The sequence below is a fragment of the Papio anubis genome, chromosome 7 (assembly GCF_008728515.1).
Source record: "Papio anubis isolate 15944 chromosome 7, Panubis1.0, whole genome shotgun sequence".
Classification (NCBI taxonomy): domain Eukaryota; kingdom Metazoa; phylum Chordata; class Mammalia; order Primates; family Cercopithecidae; genus Papio; species Papio anubis.
Window position 1 is genome coordinate 115,330,170 of NC_044982.1, and position 24,078 is coordinate 115,354,247.

At 54.0% G+C, this 24,078-nt stretch overlaps 1 protein-coding gene across 1 annotated transcript; it reads left to right on the top strand.

Annotated features, from left to right (window-relative positions):
* Window positions 1-8,229: 8,229 nt before the first annotated feature.
* INSYN1 (inhibitory synaptic factor 1) lies at window positions 8,230-21,160 on the top strand. Its single transcript, XM_003901167.5, has 3 exons — window positions 8,230-8,961; window positions 9,369-10,091; window positions 20,338-21,160. The coding sequence occupies exons 2-3, from the start codon at window positions 9,936-9,938 to the stop codon at window positions 21,061-21,063; spliced, it is 882 nt and encodes a 293-aa protein (XP_003901216.1). The 5' UTR covers window positions 8,230-8,961; window positions 9,369-9,935; the 3' UTR covers window positions 21,064-21,160.
* The last annotated feature ends 2,918 nt before the right edge of the window (window positions 21,161-24,078 follow it).

Below are 24,078 nucleotides of genomic sequence, written 5' to 3' on the forward strand. Positions count from 1 at the left end.
GAATCTGAGCTTCCCAGAAGACATGAAGACGGATCCATGAGTCTGGAATTGGAGAATCTGAGCTGGAGATGTGGATTTGGGATTCGTGGCCATATTGGTAGTAACTGCAATCAGCAGAGAAGGATATACAACTGAGGAGGCAGAGAGAGACATGAGAAAGCAAAGGACCCAGAACTGAGCCTTGAGCAACTCCAGCATCCAAAGTCGGGCAGCGTGGAAAGTGGGCAGAGGAAGCTGAGAGCCAGCCGTGAACATGCAGCCTGCAGAAATCCAGGACGGCTGGGCATCTCTGAGGCCGAGAGAGGACAGGCGGCTGACTGTCCAAATGCGGTGAGAAGACAAGTCAGATCAGGGCTCAAACGTGTCCTGTGGATTGAGCATCTTAGAGGTCACGGGTGTGTTTAGCATTTAAAGACTTTTCAGGGGAGTGGTGGAGGCGGATGCCAGATTGCAAGGAAGAGGGATGAGTGAGAGCCAGGGAAGGAGAGGCAGGGAATGGGGACAACTCTTGGCGTGAGTTTGGCTGTGGAAAGAGGAAAGACAAGACAGTACTTGGAGAGGGAAGTGGGATCCTACTTGTAAGACGAAAGAATTTAGAGAGCCAGTTTAAATGCTGATGGGAAGGAACCAGGAGAGACAAAGAGAGAGAGAGAGAGAGAGAGAGAGAGAGAGTAAGTGAGAGAGAGATATTTAAGGATAAGAGAATGGGGAGTAGGGTAATGGGCAGCCTAAATTCCCCAGAAGGCAGGCAGAAATGATAACAGCATACTTCTTCCATGCCGTGGCAGGCTAAATGAAGATTCTTTGGAAGTACTCTGCAGAATATTGTCTTCCCATAATGCCCCGACATCCCATTTTCAGAAGAAGAAGCCGAGGCACAGAGAGGGCATATGCTTGGTCTAAGTCACACAGCAGGGCTTTGCATACAGGTCTTCCCTGGAGAAAGTGATGTTGGAGTGTTAAAGGTCTGGGGAAGGCCATTAAGGTTCAGGGTACTTGTTGAGGGGACTTCTGAGCTATGTGCCATGCCCCTTCCTTCCAGTTTTTTCCATCTTAGGGTCATCTTTAAAATAGTGCGTTTAACAACGATGCAAAATAAATAATTATTTGAGAGAGTCATTCAATATTTACAAAACATACCTTGGGAACTGACTTTGACTGGCTCTACTGGATGTCAAGGGCATGGAGGTGCTCTCCAGCAGCATGTGATCTGTGGAAGAGCGCTGGATTCACCATGGCAAGGAAGTGTGGCAAGCACTGTACTTGTGGTGGACGAGGGCTCTGGGGTGGTGCAGAGGAGGGATCTCACACACTGGAAGAATATTTCAGGAGGGTCTAGGAGTTGGTCTCAAGAAGAGAGAAGAGAGAAGCATTCCAGGCAAAGAGGAGAGCAGGTTAAGGCGGTAGCAAGGAAAAAGCTGAAAGCAGCTCAGCATGGCAGAGGCACAGAGAGCGAGAGGCAATAAAAAGAGATGAGGTTGGAAAGCTAGACAAGGGCAGGTTCCTGGAAAGATGTGGACTCCAAACTAGGGAGACTGGACTTCCTCATAGAGACACAGAGCTGTGGATGATCCTAAGTGGGTAGATCAGAAGGCTGGTACCAGCAACAGCAACAGCAGACTTTATAGAGTAAGTGTGAATGTTAGCAGATCCATCAGGAGGCTGCTGGCTAATACAGGGGCTCATGGGTGCAATCAAGAGCCTGGCTATCAACAGGGAGACAAAGTGGGTGGAAGCAACAGGACTTAGTAACTGAAGAAATGTGGAAGAGCTCTGGCTCTAGGGTGGCTCTAACTCTGGCTCTGGCTCTAGTGCTATCACAAGTTTGTGGCATGCATGGAGGGGTGGAGAGCGTTGACATTCTCTGAAATTAGGTAGACAAAAGGGGATACAGTTGGAGGAAAGGTAATGGGTTCCAACTTGGTCATGCTGAGTTTGAGGTGCCTGCAAGACAACCTCATGGAAATGTCCAGTAGGCAAGTGGCAATATGATCTGAAGCTTTGGAAAGGTCTCCTCTGGAGACAGTGAATTGGAAGTCAAAAAATTTTGGGAGGTGTGGAAGAGCTCCCTTAGGGAAGGTGTATAGAGTGAGAAGAGAGTCTAGACGAGAATCCTGAGGACTCAGCATTTTTTTGTTTTTTTTAAGATGGAGTCTCACTCTGTTGCCAGGCTGGAGTTCAGTGGTGCAATCTCGGCTCACTACAACCTTCACCTCCCAGGTTCAAGTGATTCTCCTGCCTCAGTCTCCTGAGTAGCTGGGACTACAGGCATGCACCACCACACCCAGCTAATTTTTTGTATTTTTAGTAGAGACGGGGTTTCACCACGTTGGCCAGGCTGGTCTCGATCTCTTGACCTCATGATCCACCCCGCTCAGCCTCCCAAAGTGCTGGGATTAAAGCCATGAGCCACCATGCCCAGCCCTGAGGACTCAACTTTTAAGGGGCCAGAGAAAGAAGATAAACGCTTGAAGCCAACTGAGAAGCAGCAGCCAGAGAGGCAGTAAGGCAATCAGGAGAGAAAGGAGACATGAGGCCACACAGGAGAGGGGACCCGGAAGTAAGACAAGCTCAGCAGGGTCAGGTCCCACAAGGTCACTGCCTTGGATGAGGGAAGAAAAGTGTCTGCTTGTCTTAGCAAGGATAATGTCCTGCACAGTGAGGGTTATTCCAGCAATGCAGTGACAGCAGGCACGGGTTACAAGGTTTGAAGAGTGAGTGGGAAGTGAGGAAGTGGAAGGAGTCAGTGTAGAAAACTCTTGAGAAACTTGACTCAGCTGGGGAGATTATTGTGGGCAGCAAGATGACAGAAATGTCCTCAGACATGGCTTTCCCAGTGTGAACCCGACCACTGTCCAGCCACAGAAGGAGATATGTCAGTCACCGTGTCATTCTGAAATGGCCTTTCCTTGGCGATTCAGATATGATTCTGTATAACTCCTTTATTTGGGGACTTTCTCATGAAAAGTTTGCCTCTGATGCTATCCACTTATCCCAACCTTTGTGTTTAGAAAATTTCCCTAAGCCCCCAATAGTAATAATAATAGGTAATATTTATCAAACGCCTACTAAGCTCTGTGCTGAACATGATACATGGACTGTTTTATTTAGTCCTCAAGACAGCTACCAGGAAGGTATTTACAGAAGGGGAAACAGGTTTGGGAAGATTAAATGAGTCACATGGTTAATGGAAAAGCTGGCATTGAAGCCCTATCATTCCAACTCTACTGCCTACTCTTAGCCTCTCTACTGTCTCTATTATCTGTTTGAAGCCCAAACATGCCCACTGTCACCCTGGCACTGCTTCTCTGGTGCCAGGATCCATTGCTTCTGAGAATCCAGCTTGCAGATTGAATCCTCGTTCTCTCCTGAGCTGCATGCCAATCTCAGTCCTGCGCTATTAGAGAGAGTAGATTGCAGACTAAATAAAAACAGTTACCATTTCTTACCATTCTTCCAACTCCTGCTCCCTCACCCCCACACCCCAGGCACTGGGCTTGGTGCTTTTTGCTCCTTATCTCATTCCATCCTCAAAGCAACCCTAGGCAGTCACTATTTCTTTGCCTATTTTATAGACAAAGGATCTCAAGTTCAGAGAGGGCAAGTAACTTGCCTGAGATCACACAGCTAGCAAATGGCAAAGCTGGGGCCCAAATCCAAGTTAGCCTGATGCAATAATCTCCCAAATGCCCCCACTTCCCCTCCATGGCCACAGGGCAGCAGGTCCCAACCCTTTGGCTTCAGGATGTGGAGACATCTAATCCCATCTGGGAACCCAATTACTCAGTCAATCATTTAGTCAGCTCATTTAGTATTTCCTGAGTGCATCTGTCAGGCTCCGATTGGTTACACAAGACAGAGACCCCACCAAACGAGCTGGAGCAATATGAGGAATTGATTGGCTCTGATAGATGGGTAGGATGTTGTTGCAGCTCACAGGACTGAAAGAACTGCAGGGGTGAAGGCCATGAGAACCAAAATTGGGACTCAGTGCAGCTAGCATGCTCTCCAAATTCCTCTCCTCTCTGCTGCCTTGCTCAGCTTTCTAGATTGAGTGGGAAAGATAGCTTGTCAGCAGGTTTGGGCCAAAGCATACAGTTTTGCACCGCACTAGGAAGAGGGGTTCTTCCTCCCAGCATCCACATATCAATCCCAGGGAGAGAATCTGATTGGTCCTGCTTAGGTTATGTGCCCACCCCTTGGACCAATCACTGTTGCTGGAGGATGGGGTTCCATGGTTGGAACTGGGTCACATGCCTACTTAGTGGCAGAGGGATAGGGATGGGTGGGAGTAGTGGGCACTTTAACTGACAACCCACTAGGATTATGTGATGACAGCAGGGGGTTTCCCCAAGAAAAGGAATGCTAGAACTGGATGGTGGAAAACAGGCAGAGAGGCAAAAATCACTGTCTACTGTCTACTTCAGTGGTCCATGTGAGAGATGGGCAGACACACACAGACGCATCATGAGGAGTTCACAGACTCACAAGGAAATAAGGCTTACAGACATGAAGCCATGAATAAGAGCTGATAGCAGCAGTTACCATTTATGGAGCACCTACCAGGTGCCAAGCACTGGGCCAAGTACTTCCACATGCATTATTTTATTCCATGCCCACAATGACCCTGGAAAATAGATACTATTATTGTCCTGATTTTTCTGAATCAGAGAGACAGTGAAATACATCCCCCCGACTCTTTTTTTGACAAGAGACCCAATTCAAGAAAAAATTAAAATGTTTATGGGCTCCCATCCTTGCTCAGAGATGTTAAGTGACTTGCTCAAGGTCACACAGCTAGCACAGTAAATGAATGCCCTGGGAAGCATTTGGTTAAGGGCAAAAAAAAAGTGCTTCCATTTCTTTCTGTAGACTAAAGCACTAGAGAAGGCTGCCTAGAGGGTGGGGGTTGGGGATGAATAAGCAGAGATCTAAAGGATGGGACATCTAGGCAGGTGGCCAGGGAGGTTGGGTGGAAGAAAGGATGAATCAATCCCCAAACACTAAGGAAGGCAGGACTGAGCACCACCCAGATACTGTCTATTCCCTCTCGCCTGCAGCAGCTCTTTGGAGATTTACAATCAGAGACCCCTTCTCCTGAGTCTCCTCTTCTCTAACCTGCCCTGACCAGCCCTACCATCCTTCATAGAATATATACACCAGTCGCCTCCCCTTTTCTACCTGGCTGTCCTCCTATGGACACAGCCAATGAATTGAGGTGCTAGGCATGGTTTGATCCACACAAATGACAGAAGAAATGTTACCTCCCTTTTTCAAAACACCGCGCTTCTATTAATGAGACCCGAGATCAATTATGTATTAAGCAGTCACAGTCCACCCTCTCCAGTCAAGCTCACTGTCTCCTAACCTTGCCAGTTCAAACACGACTGCCTCATCCCAAATGAGGGCAGATGATTCCCTGGACCTAAGACTAGAAACATTTTTTTCAGGCTCAGCCCATTTTTGGTCTCAGCTGTTCCTTAGCATCACTACTTCCACAAAAGTGATTGGTGAGCCTGTGTGATTCCACTTATATGAGGCACCTAGAGTAGTCAGAATCACAGAGACAGAAGGTAGAATGGTGGTTGCCAGGGACTGATGGGGGGAGGGGTGATGGAGAGTCACTGTGAGATGGAATAAGATAATGCATGTGGAAGTACTTGGCCCAGTGCCTGGTGCCTGGTAGGTGCTCCATAGAGAGTGGCTGCTATCAGCTCTTAATCACAGAGTTTCAGTTTGGCATGATCAAAAGGTTCTGGAGATGGGTGGTGGTGATGGTTTCACAACAAAGTGAATGTACTTAGTGCCACTGAATTATGTACTTACGAATGGTTAAGATGGTAGATTTTATGTTACGTGTATTTTGCTACAATTTTTTTTTAAGTGATTGGTGGGCCCTCTGGATTCACCCCCTCAGGAGAACCTCTCCCCAACCCAGGGCAGCCGGATTCCCACCCTCACAGCTTCTGGTTCTCCAAAGGCAACCCCTGGGCTGAATCTCAAGGAAGTAGGAGTCAGTTTCTCCAGCAGCCCCCTGTGAATACACCTCTGAGATAACTCAGAGACCAAGGAACATCATTAGCACCCACAATACCATCACTGTCTGGAATTCAAGCCCCCCACGGGCCAGCCTCAAACCACCATCTAGCCCCAGCTTCCTTGACCCCTCCTCTGCCTCTAGTTCAAGATCTCTACTTCCCTGTCACTTGAATTTTTGAAAATGTCATCTGTACTCACTCCTGTTCCTTACTGTTGGGCACATAGTCCTCGATGCCCAACAGTTTGGCTCCTGTCACCTTCTACCCGCCAAAACCAATTGCCTCTGCCATGTCACCAGTGGTCTCCTGAGTACCAAGACAAACAGACACTTTCTGTTCCTTCTCTCACAGCCACTCCCTGCTGCCTTCGACACTGATGAGTACTTGCTTCTCCCAAACTCCTCCTACTGGAGCTACATAGCTCTCCACTTTCTGGTCCTTCTCCTATCTTCCTAACCACTCCTTCTCCCTCTCACTCATGGGCTCTTTTCCGAGGTTCCAGCCAGGAACCACTGCTTTTGTTACTTCTACACAGTGTCCCTGTTCATCTCACCCCCTCTAATGATGGTTCAAAAAAACAAACACAAAGTTACTCTCAAGCCCCAGCCTCTCTCATGAACATAGATTCATAGACTCCACTGTCTTCTGGCCAGCCTTGTAACAGCCTCCTAACTGCTCTGTCTCGGTGGCACCTCCTCAAACCCACCCACAATGCCCCAGAGGGATTTCCTGAGAAGGCAGGCAGGCCCAGGTTCCTCCCCATATCATAGCTCCCTCTGCCCCTGGATAAAATCTAAGCTCCTAACCATGGTGCCTGAGTCTCTCTGTGGTCTGCAGTCAAAATGGTATCTAAACGGCCACAGTTGACTTAAACCCCCCTCCTCCCATTTCTGCTCCTGAGCCTGTGCTCCCACCCTCCTCCTTGCCTGGAATGCTGATCCTCACCCCCCCACACTGACAGTCACTCCTACTCCTCCTTTGAGATTCAGCTCGGGGGGTTGCCTACCTGGCAGAATCTGCCAGGCCCTGGCCTGAACTGCACCCCCCTACCCACGTTTCCCTACCCCCCCCCCGTTAACATTGCTTCCAGAATTTGCCTCTGTTGTGACTCAGGAGTGCCCCCGAGCCAGTGAGCTTCCTGAAATGCCCCGGTGGCCCCGGAGCCTAGCATCGAACCTGATGCACAGAAGGTCTCTAATACATGAGTCAATGGCTGAATAGCTGAAGGAAACGATGGGTGTCCAAGACAGCCTCCAACCCCCAGCCCTGCCGACCCAGAGCTTGGCACAGAGTAGGTGCTCAGGAAAGATTGGCAGTATTCTATTTTCTGAATTAACGTGATTTCAGGCAAGGTCGGGGGTGGGTTATGTGGGGGGTAGAAGGGAGGGTCTGGATGCAGGAAATGTGACCAAAAGGGAAGCTTGGGGACAGCGCAGTAGGGGAGGGGGGCAATAGGGGTGTCTGGTGAGGTGGGAAAGGAACAAAGTACCCAGAACGCTGCCCCTCGGTGCCTCAGGTCAGCCGGCGTGAGGTCCAGTCAGTCCGCCTCCAGCCCCGCCAGCGAGACCCTTCCCCCTCGCCCGGGTAGCAAGACCCCCCAGCCTGGCTCGCGCGCTTGGCCCTCGGGGTTAGGAGGCGTGTGTGTCGCTTTAAAAGCTCCCTCCCAGCGCGGCGGGCCGGCCCTTCCCTGACAGCGCCGAGGCGAGCGGAGCCGAGCGAGCCGGGCGGCCTTTAAGGGAGCCAGCGCCCGCCCGGGCGGCCAGTCCGGCGGGGCGGCGGGCGGCCGGGGCGGCCGGGGCGCGGGCGGCGCGGCGCCGCGGCGCTCGGGAGCGGGCCCAGGCTCCCCGAGCCTGGCGGTGCGTGGCGAGGCTGCGGAGGGAGGCCCAGCCCCGACCCAGCGCCTGTTTGCCCCACCGGCGGCGACCCGGAGCCCGGGGGCTGCAGAGGCGGGGAGCCGAGAGCGAACCGGCGCGGGAGGTAGCGGAGCGCAGCGGGAGGCCGCAGCCCCTGAGCGCCCCGGCCCGGCCCGGCCCGGCCCGACGCGCGCCCCCTCCCCTCACTTCCCCTCGCCGCGCCTCCTCCCCTCGCCCCTTCTCGCCTCCTCTCCTCTCCTCCTACCGGCGCTGCGCCCCCACCAGCCTGGGCCGCCAGGGGTCCCAGGCCCGGCCATTGTGGGCCCTCAAGCCGCGCGCTCTCGGCTGGGCCCGGCGAGGACTGAGTCCCCGCGGCTGACACCGCCCCTCCTCGGGGACCCGGCGGATTCCGGACCTTTCGGAACGTGAACTGAGCCGTTGGAGCGATCTCGCCCAGGGTCAACCGCGGAGCTGGGCTGAGCGGACCTTCGCGGCCGCTCCGGACGCCGCGGGTGCCGGGGCGCGGACGTTCTGGGTCCGGGCTAAGCGCGTCCCGGGCGCCCGGCGGTGCCAGCTCACTCCGGGCTGGGTAGGGCAGGGCAGACCCCGGCGGAGCCCGGATCCGGGCAATCTGGACTGGACAGAGCGAATCCCGGACAGTGCAGAGCCCGGGGAATGCCGGGCGTGGGCTGAGGGGATCCCGGCGCCCTCCCAGCCCTCCGACTTTGGCTCACGCGCTGGGACCGGCCCGGCGTCTCCTCGGCCTCCCCGCGCCCCGGTCACCTGTGGCCTCAGAGCCCCGAATCCGCCGAACCCTCGCTCGTTCCCGACCCCGAGCCTGGAGAGGCTTGAGAAAGATTTTTACTGCCCCCTTCCCTGGAGCGCGGAGGCCCCGCCCCCCCTCACCGCCCAGATGTCTCCGGTCACGGCTCGGAGGACCTCCCTGAGGCCAGGGGCCGAAGGGTCCAGAGAGAGAAGCCCGCCCTAGGGAGCCTTGGGGGCCCCCCAAACCCGTCTTGGGGCTTGGCCCCCGACGCTGCTTGGAGGGAAGGCCGGTGCCCCCACCCTCGGTGAGTCCAGGAGTGGGGGTTCTGAGGGAAGGCGGGGCTGGGGGAGGGAGGGTCCTCTGGGAACGAGGGCACCCTGGCGGCGCTAGGAGGGAGGATGGGTGACTGGAGAGGCCCTCTGGTGAACCAGCCTGGGCAGGCCTGGCTGGGGGGATGGGGGGGTGCGGGAGCTACGGCCAGGGTGCCCCGTAGCAGGCTGAGGACTTCTGCTTCTAAAGCAGGGGCTCCCTCCCTTTCCCTCTAGAGGAGGGGCTGTGCTGTAAACCATCTGCCTCCACCACCCCTCCCCACAAAGAAAAAAAAAATCTCCAGCGAGGAAGGGTGCAGGCTGGCGAGAGGAGGGAGGCAGCGGCATTGCCGGCTGGTGCTGCAGCCTGGGAGGGCTGACGCCAGGCTCACTCTCTCCGCAGGGGGCTGCCCTCTTCCAATCCAGCTCCCTCCCCAGAGCTGCCCATATCCGGAGCCCCTTCCACATCTGGAAGACCCTGGCCACCATCCCTCTGCAGGTGTCAGTTGCATCCAGAGACCTCTGCCTTTGCAACTGCCTAGGAGTTGTGAGGGGATCCCTGCTGCCTTCCCCCATCCCAAGGGCATCTCTTACCCTTAGTCCCTGCAGAGTCATCCCCCTGCCTCTGTGTTCAAGCTCAGGCAGAGATCAGCTCTGCATACCCACAGGCACTTCAAGACCTGGAGGCCACTCCTGGGACCCAACGCCCCTCCCCCTGCCCTCCCGTGTCCTCACCTTGACCCCCTCTGCCAGACTCTGTCTTCCTCTGGGTGTCCCACTCCCCACCCAGAGGCAGAGGAGGTGGGGTGGCAGGGGGCAGGGGCTGGTTGAGGGCCGCCCAGGGCCAGGGTGGGCTGGGGGGCCGTTAAGATGTGGAGCTCTGCCCAGCCGAGGGGGGCTCCGTGGAGGCAGACGCAGCGTGTGCCCAGCTGGGGGGAGTATGGGCAGGCCTGCGGCCACGTGGTAAACGATGAACATTCGGGGCGCCCCGGACCTCGGGCAGCCCAGTGACGACCCCAGCAGTGGTGGTGAGCGGGAGCGGATTCGACAGCGCATGAAGATGGTCATCGGGCAGCTTGAGGGCATCCTTCGCGAGCTCAAGGAGGTGGCCAAGGAGCTGAGGGAGGTAAGTGAGGGATGAGCAGCGACCAGACAGACCCTAAAGCTGGCCTTCCTGGGCTTGGCACAAAAACATACTCACAAATATGTTGGAGTGTGCAAAGCTGTGTGCACATGTGTCACTCTACTGGGGACCTTCTTTCTCCTTGCTCTCCTTTCCCCAAATCCGCTTTGCTAAAAGTCTCATACCAAGGCTGGAGGGGCCTTGGTGTTGTAGAGGTTGCTTGAGCAGCATGTCAGTGGGCCTGGAGCTCTGGATTAGCACCAAGGGCTGCCAAGATGGCCAGTAAGGACTGAATCCCCGGCAGCTTCTTAGTGGAAGACGCCCTTCTGGGACCCAAGCTGACCCTTGACCCCACCATCTGCCTCCCAGACTCTGACCTGGTCACAAGGGGCCCTGGGAGAGTGTGGATGGTTCTGCTGAGGTGATTCCAACTGCTTGAGGCCCAGCTCAAAGCATATCCCCAGAAATCACACAGATACTGAGAACCCTTGATCTTGGAAAAATTTAAGCCAACTATGTCCTCTTTGTCCTGGGGTAAGAATGGGTCTGGGGGTGCTGTCGTGGATAACAGAGTTCCTTGCATATTGTGGCAGGGGCAGGAATCTTCCCTAAGGGGATGCATGTCTCCATCCCACTGTTCTAAATATTTTTGCCAAGGCTGAAAAACCACTGAGAAATGCTGGGATGTGTGTGTCCCTCTCTGTCTTTCTAAGTGGAGCCGGGTTTAATTACTGCTTCTCACATCGCTGGGGTAATGAGGTACACATGTCCTCAGCCCTGCCCCCTGGGCTGCGTTCGAGTCCAAAATGCATGACCAGCGTTCTGAGCTGCTAGCCTGAATTTGCCCGCTGGGTGCCATTATACCAGCCAGGTGGGCTTTAGGCAAATTTCAACTCCTTGTAACGAGGGCCTCTGCAGAGACGGCAGGGAGAGTGATTGAGCTGGAGTTATGGGCTCAAGCTCTCCATGACTAGCTGTGCAGGAAGGATAGGGGCTCTAGGAAGGCTGAAGAGGTGGGGTGATGGTAGGTACCAACTCCAGGCTGACAAAGTGGCATTGCAGCCTGGCCTGAGAGCCAAGGAGGAGGGGCTGTTTGACAGGCACTGTGTTCAGAATGGAGTAGGGAGTGGGCATAGAGATGCCAGGACAGGAGCTGTCCAGGGTCAGCCTCATGGAGCCTGTCAGGAAATTCCATCTCAGAAGATGGGAATGACTATTGCTTTGGGCAGACTGAGGTGGTGGTCCTTCTGCCCATGGACTGGGCTGGCCATAGTCTGGGTTGCACATCTTTGGACAGTACAATTTGGAGATCAAATGCCAGATGCCCCTGCGCAACCCTTCCTCCTCTAACCTCTTGGGTCCAAGGCACTACAGTTTCCCCCCTGCCCCCATCTTATTTTAAATCAGGGCCATAGGAACTGTCCAAAGTCTCAATCTTGGCCAGGGACATGAGACCCATGCCCTGGCAGGTACCCACAAAGAGCCAGGATTGACTCTAAACCTGGGAGTCAACTTTGATACAACTCCCAGCCTTTTCCCAGCTGGGCATCTTCCAGGCATCTGTGTTCCCTCTCTCCCCAGCATAGCCACCCAGAGCTCAAAGGGATCTCATAGGACAGCCCTGTCCATTTACTATTGAAGAAACTGAGGCCCAGAGAGCAATAGGGGCTTGTCCAAGGTCACACAGCCTACCAGTGGCAGAAGTAAGCCTAGAACTCGGGTTCCTGATGCCTTTTCTGGGGTTTCAGCAGGTGAGCAACTGGGCGATCTCTTTGCATTTTGACAGGGGCCTTCTAGAGATGATCCCTTATGCTCATCTGTGATGCAATAGCTCTAGAATTTATTTGCAGATCTTTTAGATGCCCTGTCCTTCCCTTTCACACTCACCCACTCCCATGTCTCCAATAGCAGAGCTCCAGGTTCATAGGCTATGCAGCCCAGAGGCCTAAGCCAGGACAGAGAAAAATGAGTCCCCTCCCCCCACACACCCTGTAGGCCATGTGCCTCCACCCAAGACTTTGGCAGGTTGCTACGGCAACCAGAGCCTACCCCGTATGCCACTGCCTGCCCGCTGCCAATGGCACCCAGCTGGGGGAGTGGGTAAGCCTCAGAACTCTCTCATCCCCCAGGCGGGGTCTAGACACAGGGTGACAGGCAGAGGGGAGTGTGGAGGAAGGCAGGTGAAGCTCTGGGAGGCCCAAGCAGAAGAAGAGATGCCATCACTGTATTCCTGTGAGATGGGATTTGCCAGAGATGGGGTTACCAAGGGGGGTGCCACACCCTGGTTTGGAGAAAAGGGTTGGAACCTCCCTGCTCTCTGGAACCTGTGGTCTTGGCTCTTGGTTCTCCAAGGGAGTTGTAAAGCTGCATCTGCCTGGCTCTCCTCAGTCCCTTTGTGTAGCATTTTTTTTATCAGGGGCATGGGTAGGCTCAAGGTTGAGAGGCATTCACTTGTTCCCTTACCTCACCCCTGGGCAGAGTAAGCTGGGCAGCACCAGCTTAGAACCCACCAGCTGGGTTCTTGTCTCAGGCCAAGCACTTAGAAGTAGAGATGAGAATCACGTACAAGACTGTTGTGGATGGGGGGCTGCACGGATGCTTGGTGAAAGAACAAGGCCAGCGGAGTGGAAGGGCTCAGCTTTATTCCCCTCGGCCATCTTCCTCCTCTGCCTGCTACTCCCCTTCCCCAGCCCCCTGATGCCACTGATTGTGGGAGACCCTCCTCATCCTCTTGAGCATATGGCCTGAAATTCACTGAAAGATGAACCACACCAAAGCACTTCCTCCCCAGGTCCCTCAGCCTCAGTTTGCTCATCTCTGAAATTGGGATGTGGTGATTTGCACTGCACGGTGACCTTACAAGGATTTATTAGGGGCTTGGCATGCAGTGCGGGGGGTCAACACCTTCTCACACTCCTAGAGGAGTTGGAGTTCCCTCTCCCACACCTCCCTCGCCCTCGCAAACCCCTGCTATAGCTCTGCCACTGGCTCCCTGGATGATGAGCAAGTTCTATCCCATTGGTGGGGAAAGTCTTTTAAAGGATCGAGTGAGGTGAGGAACGTAAAAGTGCTTTGAAAGCTAAAATTGTGCTGCAGAGGGACATGATGGTCAATCATTAATTAGCTCTTATCTCTCCCAGGCTCCCCAATACTCCAGGATGCTGGGCCAGTCCCAGCAGGCTCTCTAAGCTCCTCAAAGTTCCGTAGATCTTAAGTTAGAGATGCAGAACCGCTCAGGGGCTATGAGCATGGGCTCTGCAGCTAGATGCCTGTAGTTCACATTTGAATTCCACTCTCTCCCTAGCTGTGTGAACTTGCAAAAGTTACCTTACCTCTCTGTGCTTCTGTTTTCCCATCGGTAAAAATGGGGAGACTACATTTTAGGCTTCCTCCCCTACCCCTGCCCCAGGGTGGTTGTGAGAATTAAATGAGACATATATAAAGCACTTAGCACAATGAGAGGCACAAAGCTCACTCCGTAGCTGTTAGATGTTTTTAATGAATTATTCTAGCACTGGCCTGCTCCTCAGCTCCACGTACGGCCTTGTTTTCTGGAATCACCTCAGTTTCTTAGCCATGACCAGGGAGGACAGGACCACATCCTGGCCCTTAGTTTCTCCTGCAGTCGGCATTCTCACTCCCTGCCAGTGGGGAAAGCGGATAGAGAGTGACAGGGATGGGGGCAGGAAGGGGGTCTCCAATAAGGTGGCCTTTGAACAGAGACCCCACAGAAGTGAGGATACAAGTCACTGGCTATCTAGGGGAAGAGCATTCCAGGCTGAGGGTGCAGCCAGTGCCAAGGTTTCAGGGAGGAAGTGTGCTTGGCATATTCAGGTTCGGTAAGGAAGCCAGAGCAGCTGGAGGGCAGTGAACAAGGAGAAGAGCAGAGGAAAGGTCAAGGAGGGAGCAGGGAGTCAGATTCCATTGAGCTGTGTACAGCATGGCACGGAATTTGGATTCGTTCTCAGTGAGAATCCCACACACTCTCCAGGAATCTGCTGGTCATGTTTCTGGGTGGGAATCTGCCTCCCCACTGCTTCTCTGTTACCCACCCACCAGAAGCTCCCAAGGGCAGGGTTAAGGGCCCTCGTCCTTAGCCCCCAGGTATTAAGCTTACCTTGAGCAGGTACTTGGCCTCCTCGTCCTTGGTTTTCCCCTCCCCGAGGTGTCACTTAACACGGGGGCCCAATAGTGATCCTTGCATTAATACCACCAGTGTCGCCCACATCGTCAGTGACTCTTAGGTGGGATATAACTTAAGGGCATAGTTGCCCACTTTGGCCCAAACACCTTAGGAGGATGGAGAGGTTGGCACAACCTTTCCCCACCCTGGGGGTGGCAGTGGAGGATCCCCCCACCGGATTTGCCTAGGAAGCAGGCATCCTGGCATTCTGTTACCTGGCCATTCCATTGTGCAGTCCCATCGGCAAGGGGCTTTGTCTGAAGGTGGCAGGGAAAGCCACAGGCCATGCAAGTGTGAGATAAATGTGGCCCAGCCAGGAAGCAGCTGGAGCAGGAGAGGCTGGGGACCACGGAGCTGTGCCAAAGTGGGTCAGCTCCATCACCCGCAGCTCAGCAAGAATTGCGCGGATTTTTTTCTTATTATTTTTGTTCACGCCTTCCTTTCCTCCCTTTTCTCTTTGCCTTCTCCTCCTCCGGACAGATTTACCGAAGCTCCCTGGCCAATTAGGCCAAATTGCAGGATGAGAGCCATGAATCATGGTCAGCTCCCTGCCCCTCCAATTCCACAGCCCCCCCCAGGAAGATAATAACGTAATCACAGAATTAAAAAATAATCAGTGGTCATAAATAATGCAGAATCCCCAGTTATGTAACCAACTGCCTTGGGGAGCTGGGAGAGAGGGAAGGAGGTGGCAGCTTGTCAGGGGAGGTGAGGTAGGGCAGGTTGGAGGGTGTGGTGGGGGATCCAGGGGGTACAGGATGCTGGTTCTGGGACTACAGGTCCTCAGTCCTAGCTCTAGGGCCTTAAGGAACACAGCAAAGCTTCCACTGGAGAGGGGGCTCAGCCAGGGCTGGAGAGAGGGTTGGGGTCTGGCAATATGGAATTGTCTAGGACTATAGACCTCTTCCTCAGAAAAGAAGCCCCCAGCAGTTTTTTGTTTGTTTGTTTGTTTTGAGACGGAGTCTCGCTCTGTCACCCAGGCTGGAGTGCAGTAGTGGCGCCATCTCGGCTCACTGCAAGCCCCGCCTCCCGGGTTCACGCCGTTCTCCTGCCTCAGCCTCCCAAGTAGTTTTTATTAAGCCATCTGTCTCAACTCATCACTCATCCAATGGTTGTGTTTGCAAAAAAGTGCCGATCCCTGTGCCAAGCTGGGGATGTAGCGGTGAGCAAAGAGACCTAGTCCTGCTCCTCATGGGGTTTACTGTCTAGTGGGGAGACAGACATCAACCACATTATAACATATAGGTGCAAAATTGTAGCCGTGTTAAATATTGGGTAACATTTTAAGGAGAGGTGCAGGGTGCTTTGAGAGCCTTTCATAGGGAACCTGACCTCAACTGGGGATCAGGGAAGGCCTCCTTCTCGAAGTGATGACAGAGCGAGTAGGAAAGGAGGGAGGGCGCATCAGGTGAGGCCCAGAGGCAGAAGTGAGCTCGATGGAGTGTGTAGGGGTGGTGAGGAGGCAGGCCTGGCAGGGTGGAGGCTGCTTGCTGGAGAGGAAAGGGGGTGGGTAGGGAGTTATGTTTGGGAGGCTTAGGAGTTTGGGGAGCACAGAAGGGCTAGAAGCAGAGGGGTAACGTGGTCCTGTTGGCTGATGGGAAAGTTCCCGAGGTGCAGCATGGAGCAACAGCTGGGAGGAAGTTGCTATCAGTGGGAAGACTAGATGGGTGCAGTTTTTCAGTGAGAGGTGCTAAGGCTGTGACCAGGACAGAGGTTGGGGACACCCGTGGCACGAGGCCTGCAGGTTCTGTCATAGCCCTCAGTCCTGCCTTTGCTCTCTCTCTAGGACTCCCTCTTGGTCTCTTCAGAGCAAGTCATTCCTGATCTTAAGGTGCAATGCCCAGGAGTCAAGACTCGCCCTCTGGTCCCAGCTCAGTTCCTTCCAGTCTCTGAGCCTCATTGTTCCCCTCAGCAAACACATTGAGACAGGTAGATTCAACAGTGCCTGCAGTCCCTTCTGGCTTGGAGGTTGCCTGATTTTGTGATTTTATGGTTCCATTTCTCTCTCCACTCTCTCTCTCCCCCTCTCTTTCCTTCTGTGTATATAATTATTTCCATGCACTCCAAGACAATCCCAAATTACATGTAGACAAAATGATTATTAAACCTCAGGGAAAAATCACAGATTTCAAGACATCCAAAGCAGAGAGAAAGACTAGGGCCTGCTCCACACCTGCTCTCACCATTGGCCCAGGAAACGAGGCACCAGGGAAGGGCAGTAGGGATTGTGGACTGACCCAGGCCCCCCACAGAGAAGCTGCGTACCCTCGGGTACCTGGCTTCCCTTTCACATCCTCACTATGTCATTCATCAAGTGGTGTGACCTGTCTCACCTAATAGATTGGGCCAGATTTGCCTGTGGGCCTCATAGCCAGTTGGCTTTTAGAACCTCTTCTGGTTTTGTTCTTTCTGGAAACAGCCCTACTTTGGGCAAAATAGGTACTGTCCATGTGCTAGGTTTTGAAAGGCCCAATGTGTCCCATTATTCTGCCATAGGCACTGGAACTTCTGCCACAGACACTGGACCCACATCAGAGGGTCATTCCTTTGGTGCAGAACTAATTCCCACTGCTCTTGGGCCTGGTGCCGGGGCATGATCACATGTTAGCCCCCAACGGTGCATTGTGGATGTTGGTAGTCTGCCTTGTTCCATATGCTGTCCAAAGTGCATTAACTCATTAAATCCTCACGACAGCCCTATCAAGTAGGTATTACTAGAATTCTCCTTTGATGATGAGACTTAGGCACAGAGACGTTGAGTAACTTGACCAAGGTCACACAGCTGGTAAACAGTGAAGCCAGGGTTGGATCCCACGTCTGGCTCCAGAGCCTAGGTTCTTAAGTGTTTAACTATCTTGACTCTGTGATGTAAAACACATTCGTATCTGTTAAATTTTCTTTTTCTTTTTTTTCTTTTTTCTCTTTTTTCTTTTGAGACAGAGCCCCTCTCTGTCACCAGGCTGAAGTGCAGTGACACAATCTCAGCTCACTGCAATCTCCGTCTCCCAGGTTCAAGCGATTCCCCAGCCTCGGCCTTCTGAGTAGCTGGGACTACAAACGCACACCACCACGCCCGCCTAATTTTTTTTTTTTTTGGTAGAGACGGGGTTTCACCATGTTGGCCAGGATGGTCTCGATCTCCTGACCTCGTGATCTGTCTGCCTTGGCCTCCCAAAGTGCAGGGATTACAAGCATGAGCCACCGCGCCCGGCCCATATCTTAAATTTTCACCACCCTGGGTGAGGAGGGGAGTGTTACTTCCTTTTACAGGACAGGAAATCAAGCCTCAGAAAGAGATAATCATCTGCCTAAGGTCTCTCAGCCAAGAGGTGGCAGACGTGGGACTCGGGAATGCAGGCCTCCCTCTTTCTCTTTCCTCCATCCCCCCAGGTTGGAACCAGAGAGGGGTGTACTAATAAAGAAGAGGAAGGGCTTCTTGGGTTGGGGGAGTGTTCCAGCCTGAAGGCTTGGGCTCCTGCCACGTGTACCCTGGATCTTCCCTGCTGCTGGGCCTGAGGCCCAGTGGTGCTCATCCTCACTAAGCATCAGGAGACCTAGCTTCTGGGCCCAGCCTGGCCTCAGCTGACCCTGCGAGGTCACAGCCAAGTCATGCAACTCCAGTTCCTAATGGCATTCTGCCCCGCCCTCAGGCAGCAAACTCCACAGCTCTGGCTTGATCAGGGGAGTCTCATTTGAGGGCATAGCTGCCCTAGAGGTGATGGGGCCTCTCCTGAGGTCATCAATGCCTTGAGTTGCTGGTCTTCACCCAGCTTAAATCTCCCGGTGCCCTAAGCTAGTGGTTTTCAAAGCATGTCTCTGGACCAGCGGCAGCAGCACCTGGAGGTATGTTAGGTAGGCACCCTCTCCAGCACCACCTCAGACCTGCAGAACCAGAAACTCTGGGAGTGAGCTGAGGGACACTCAAGTCTGAGGACCCTTACCCTAGGCCAGCGCTCCCACCAGCCCTCAGGTGGAGCTTGGGTTGAGCAAGGGCTTCTGGGAGATAGGAGTTTCTCTGAGATTCCTTTGGTGCAGGAAGGCATCATCCTGGAAGAAGCACAAGAAGAGGTGGCCTGATTGGAGGGTAGGGCCCTATCCCCACCGCCTGCCCAAGCCCAGCAGTCACAGCAGCACTTCACGATCATGTGCACTTTTGCAGGGGGCCACAGAGGGAGATTCTCAGCTTTCCAGGGACTAGCGCCCAAGACTCCTCATCTGTAAACACAGGAGATAATGATCTCATGGGTGGAGGTGAGCACTCGAAAGTATGGTGCATCATAGGTGCTCAGAGATGGGAGATGGTGTCATTTTCTTCCCCAGTGCTTCTCAGAGCCCTTTTGCTGCCCTTCTCACTGTTATTCATGAAGCTCTCATAAGGTTGGCTGGGATTGTCATGCTCACTTGGTGGTCTGGGATTGTCATACCCACTTGGCGGTGAATGAGGTTGAGGTCCAGAGAGGTTCTGTGACCTGCCCAAAGACACACAGAACAATGTCAAAGCTAAGTCTGGAATCCAGATGTCCAGATTCCTCCAGCTCTTCTGGAGGCCTCATCCCACTCCTGTCCTGGGCAATGGTTGAGGGGGCCATCCCGAGGCATCAGCACTCAAGCAGCTTCTCAGAGTCATTCCTATAAACAGAGTCCTAGAATCTCAGATGTGGAAGGAACCTTGGAAGTAAACTAGTTCACCCACCCTCTCTGCATACAGACTGAGCAACTGAGACCTAGAGAGGGAAAATGGTTGACCAGGTGTCCTTCATCCAGCCCCTGACTCCTGACCAAGTAGTCTTCCCACTGGCCCAAACCACTCTGGCCATCACTTTTGTCCTTGCTTTCCTCTCACTTTGGGGCACTCACTACCCCAACTCCTTGCCAAATACCTAGCACATCCCTGGACAGCATCAGTCCTCAGCAAATGTTTATTGAATTAAGGACTTACTGAGTTAATTAATTAATTGCCTGCTCTGACCCCAGGTGAAGGGCACTGGAGAGGCGCTGTGGGCTGGATTCTGATCTGGATAACTCGCTGTGGATCTCTTGGTCTCCGTCACTCTGACTCTTGGCATCTCTGCTTTGTTTTCATTGTTTTTCTGTTTTGTTTTTGGTTGGAATCTTCTCTCTCCCTTCTCTTGCTCTGTCCCGTCCCTGTGTCTCTGACTGAATCTCCCTCTTTCTCCCACTGTCTTCCTCCCTGATTTATGTGCTGACAGTGGCCACCCAGGCAAGGGAGTATCCCAAGGCAGAGCCGCCTGTATAGAAGCTGAGGGCTTCACTTTATGCGAGGCAGGCCGGGGTGGAGTGATCTCCACAGCTGAGCTGCCCCCTGAGTGCATTGAACAAGCAACTCTGGGCCCAGAATAGATAGCTTCTTTATTGCTTATCAAATAATGCTTGCTTTATTCCTTCTCTCAACAAGCCAGGATTGATCTCCACTTGTCAGTGGGCAGGGAAGGGGAAGGAATGAGGAGGCTCTCAGAGACGGAGATGGAGGTGGGGTGACCCCGCCGGTGCTGTACACCCGGTGTTCTTGCCCTGATGGATGGTGGAGACCCAGGGGCGACAGTCACCGGCCAGCTGCAAGGACTGGTCCAGGATGCTTTAGAAAGCCCACACAGGGTCTTCCTTGTGATCACCCACATCATTTCCTCTCTGAGGGTATGTGGGCTGCTCAGCTCTTTGTGGAATGTGCTTGCTGGAGGCCCTCAGCCCCTCTGAAATGGCCCTCTCTTAAACTAAGGAAGATTCATCCCTGATCACCAGGGCTGCCCCCAGAGCAGCTGCTGTGTTTGGGAGACAGGGGTGAGTGAATGGATGGTGTGCAGGGCTGGAAAGCAGTTCCCTCTCCCCCAGGACACTGAAAAAGCTCTGTCCAGCCTGATCTGATTTGGGCCCTCCACAGGGCAAACCAGCCTATGACCTCCAGGCCGGTCACCGTCCTGCAGGCTCTCCCCTGTCCGGTATGCTCACCAGCCAGGGGTTCTACAGGGACGGGACAGAGACACACACACCTGGCTGACGCAGGGACCCACCTGGCCCCTCTCATCTCCTCTCCCCTTTCCTGGTCAGGTGGTGAGCCAGATCGATAAGCTAACTTCGGACTTCGACTTTGAACTGGAGCCGGACGACTGGACCACGGCCACTGTGAGCAGCACCTCTAGCAGTGACAAGGCGGGCGTGGGCGGCCCCTTTGACCTGGGCCACCTGGACTTCATGACAGCCGATATCCTCTCAGACAGCTGGGAGTTCTGCTCCTTCCTGGACGTCTCTACCCCCTCGGACTCCGTGGACGGTCCTGAGTCGACTCGGCCAGGGGCTGGCCCTGACTACCGCCTCATGAATGGTGGCACGCCCATCCCCAATGGGCCACGAGTGGAGACCCCAGACTCCTCCAGCGAGGAGGCCTTCGGTGCTGGCCCCGCAGTGAAGAGCCAGCTGCCCCAGCGGACCCCAGGGACACGGGAGAGGGTGCGATTCAGTGACAAAGTGCTCTACCACGCTCTGTGCTGTGACGATGAGGAGGGGGATGGCGAGCAGGAGGCGGAGGAGGAGGAGGTGGGCTTGCCCCCGGAGCCTGCCCATACAGAGGCCCACGCAGGCCTCCACAAGCCCTCCCCAGCCCCCTACAAGTCACGGCGCTCTCCAATGACCAGCCGCCGCTCAGGCTCTACCTTGGCCCCTGAACAGACTCGAAGGGTCACGAGGAACAGCAGCACCCAGACAGTGTCAGACAAGAGCACACAGACAGTGCTGCCTTACACAGCCACTAGACAGAAAGCCAGGGGGAAAAACTAGGGGCTGGGGAGGGGGCCAGGGCGGTGGGCACATAGAGCTATAAATATATATATATTTAAACAAATGAAGTCATAATAAAATTTAAAAATGCTAAGGATCCGGCCCCACAGGCCCCAAAGCTTTCACAGAGCTCCTCTTAGACATGAAGATGCCCACTGGCCTCCTAGGTCCCAGGAGGTGTGGGCAGGACTGCCCTTCCTCCCTTCTCATTGCGGGGCTCCTGAAGGGGGTGTCTGAAAGTATGTAAATCTTATGGGAGGTCTGATCCTCCTCTTGCTAGCCCCTGAACTCTGTGGTGAAGTCTGGCTGCTGGCCAGGGCCATGTCCTAGAGAGGACTCCCCTGCAGGAGGCGGGCTCTAAAGGGAGTGGTGTCCCTTTAGGCCAGGGTTCACAGTCAGGGTGGTTTGAAGACTGCAGGACTCAGGGCCTGGGGGTGGCATCACTCTGGCCAGGCCCTGCATCACTTGCACCCGCCATCTTTCTACTCCAAGGCAGACTTACTCTGCGATACATAGCCCTGCCTCACCCTCTTCCATCTTAGGGTTGCCTGGGACATAGGGGCATGGCAAGCTGCTCCCATGGCACAGTCCTCCGTGCTGGGATGCTGGGCATCCACAGAGCCTGGAGGATCGCCTGGGCTGGGCAGGGGTTTGATTGGAGGGTCTGGACCATCCTCAATCCTTTCAGCTTTGATTTTCAGCCTGGTCCTGAGACCAAGAGCAAAACCTCAGGGCAAAGCCTCAGCCAGCCCTGGCGTGGCCCTAAGCAGACCTGAGATCTGTGCGAGGAAGTAGGCAGCCACTTCCGTGGGGCTACAAATTAGAGCCATAGACAGGCTCCTGGCCACCTTCACCAGGTGGGCAGCCTCGGAAAGGAGCCCAGTGGCCCCCACTCTGTCCCCACATCTCCACACCCAGCCCCTGAGCCCACCTCAGCAGGTCCTGAACAAAGACGAGGTGACAGCCTAGAGGCACCAGGGCTTCATCTGAAGCATGGTCGGCACAGGGACAGCAGCTGAATATCCTTGGGATAATAATCACAATTATATTGCTCACATTTATTGAGCAGGTCTCTATGCTACTTCTATGCCCAATACTTTTTATAGCATCATCTCATTTAATCACCACAATAACCTGACAAGACAGGAACTATTATTAACCCCATTTTTCTTTTTTTTCTTTTTTTTTTTTTCTTTTTTTATTTGAGATGGAGTCTCGCTCTGTCACCCAGGCTGGAATACAGTGGGGCAATCTTGGCTCACTGCAACCTCCACCTCCCAGGTTCAAGCAATTCTATCACTTCAGCCTCCAGAGTAACTGGGACCACAGGCGTGTGTCACCACGCCTGTCTAATTTTTGTATTTTTAGTAGAGATGGGTTTCACCATGTTGGCCAGGCTGGTCTCGAACTCCTGACCTCAAGTGATCCATCAGCCTCAGCCTCCCGAAGTCCTGGGATTACAGGCGTGAGCCACCATGCCCCTGCCTGTCCCCATTTTACAAATGAGATGACAGATTCAAAGTAGTTCGGTACCTGCCCCAAAGCCACAAAGCCTGTGCTACTCTGCCCCCAAGACTTAGTGGTTTCCAGGCTGTTCCTGGCTCAGCTAGCTAGCTGTGTGACCTTGGGCAAGCCCATTTGCCTGTCTGAGCCTATCTGCCTCCCCTGTATAATGGGTCTGGTAGTCTTCACCTACCTCACCAGCTGCTGTGGGGCTCCAACAAGATGGTGACTGTGAGAGCACTTGACAAACTGAAGGCACTGGACATGCCTTGTGGTCAGTGTGGCCTCAACCCAGAAGTCCAGTGATTTCCAGGGCACAGGGGCTTTGAGTGGGGCCAAAGAAGACACCCTCATCCAACTGGGAGCCACCCCTGGGTCACAAACACTCCATTGCTTGGTCCCTCGCAGTAGCTCAAGGTCAGAAGATGACTGCCCCTTGCTCAGAGCGGGGAGGTGGGGCTGGCAGCACAGCAAGGACATCATTGTCCTCCCTGTTGCACATTTCAATTGAGGCAGGTTTACAGCCCCTCAGTGTCTATCCGGAGGGGGCCTGAGCAGCAGGCCTGGCAGCGTCCACTGCTCCTGCCTGAGAAGGTGCTATCCAGCCCTGGCCGTGGACATACAGTGAGATTGTACAGGCAAGTCTGGAGCAGTTGCAGGGGATATGATCTGGACAAGACTGAGCAGACCTAGGGAGCTCTACAGTGTAGGGCTTGTTCCTCAAGCTCATGGTGAGATCAGAGCCCTAAAGAGTTAGCCAGGGTGCAGCCACCAGTGTGGAAATCCAGGGATGGCGCAGGCCATGGCCAGCTCTTCCCAACTCAGGTCTGAGAACCAGGGGTCTGAGCCCCTCTATCAGCCCCAGGAAACCCTCAGGCATTTGGTGCTGATCAGCGATAGGGCTCTGGTTCAGAGGATGAGGGCCAGGGGCTCCTCTGGGGAGAGGGGCCAGCTGCATTCTGCCCCACCCTGAGAGTGAGGAGGGGGCAGTCTCCAGGAACGGGCCCACCTGGTGCTGAGGATGGACATAACAGTTCTCCCTCTGAGGCTTGCATTTCATCTCTCATGGCAAGATCACTTTCAGGCTTACAGTTTCTCATCTTTGCAATAGTCAGGGAAAAGAAACCTACAAAATAGCTCCCATTTCACAGAGGAAGAAACTGAGAGCCAGAGCTAGGGATCTCTGATATAGCCATGGGATCCCCCACCCCACGCTGGCTCTATATGACTCTGTGGTCGTGGCTAATGTCCATCAGTCGCCCCCTGCTCCCCTCCCTGGCTGTTTGCCCCCAAATGGGGCAGTGGTGGGAGTATGTCCTGGAGGAGGGGGAAGTGGGATACAGGTAGTACTTGGCTGACTTCACAATTTTGCCACACTCAGTCTGGGCCTCCTGACAGTGGCGTGGGATCCCTATGGCTTCCCTGTTTTTTTTTTTTTTTTTAGATGGAGTCTCGCTCTATTACCCAGGCTGGAGTGCAGTGGTGCAATTTCCACTTACTGCAACTTCTGCC

Bases quoted from the DNA above. Each gene is read 5' to 3' on its own strand.
- INSYN1 (XM_003901167.5), top strand. From the start codon at position 9,936: ATGAACATTCGGGGCGCCCCGGACCTCGGGCAGCCCAGTGACGACCCC. The intron at 10,092-20,337 runs GTAAGTGAGGGA...TTTCCTGGTCAG, and splicing joins TGGCCAAGGAGCTGAGGGAG to GTGGTGAGCCAGATCGATAA.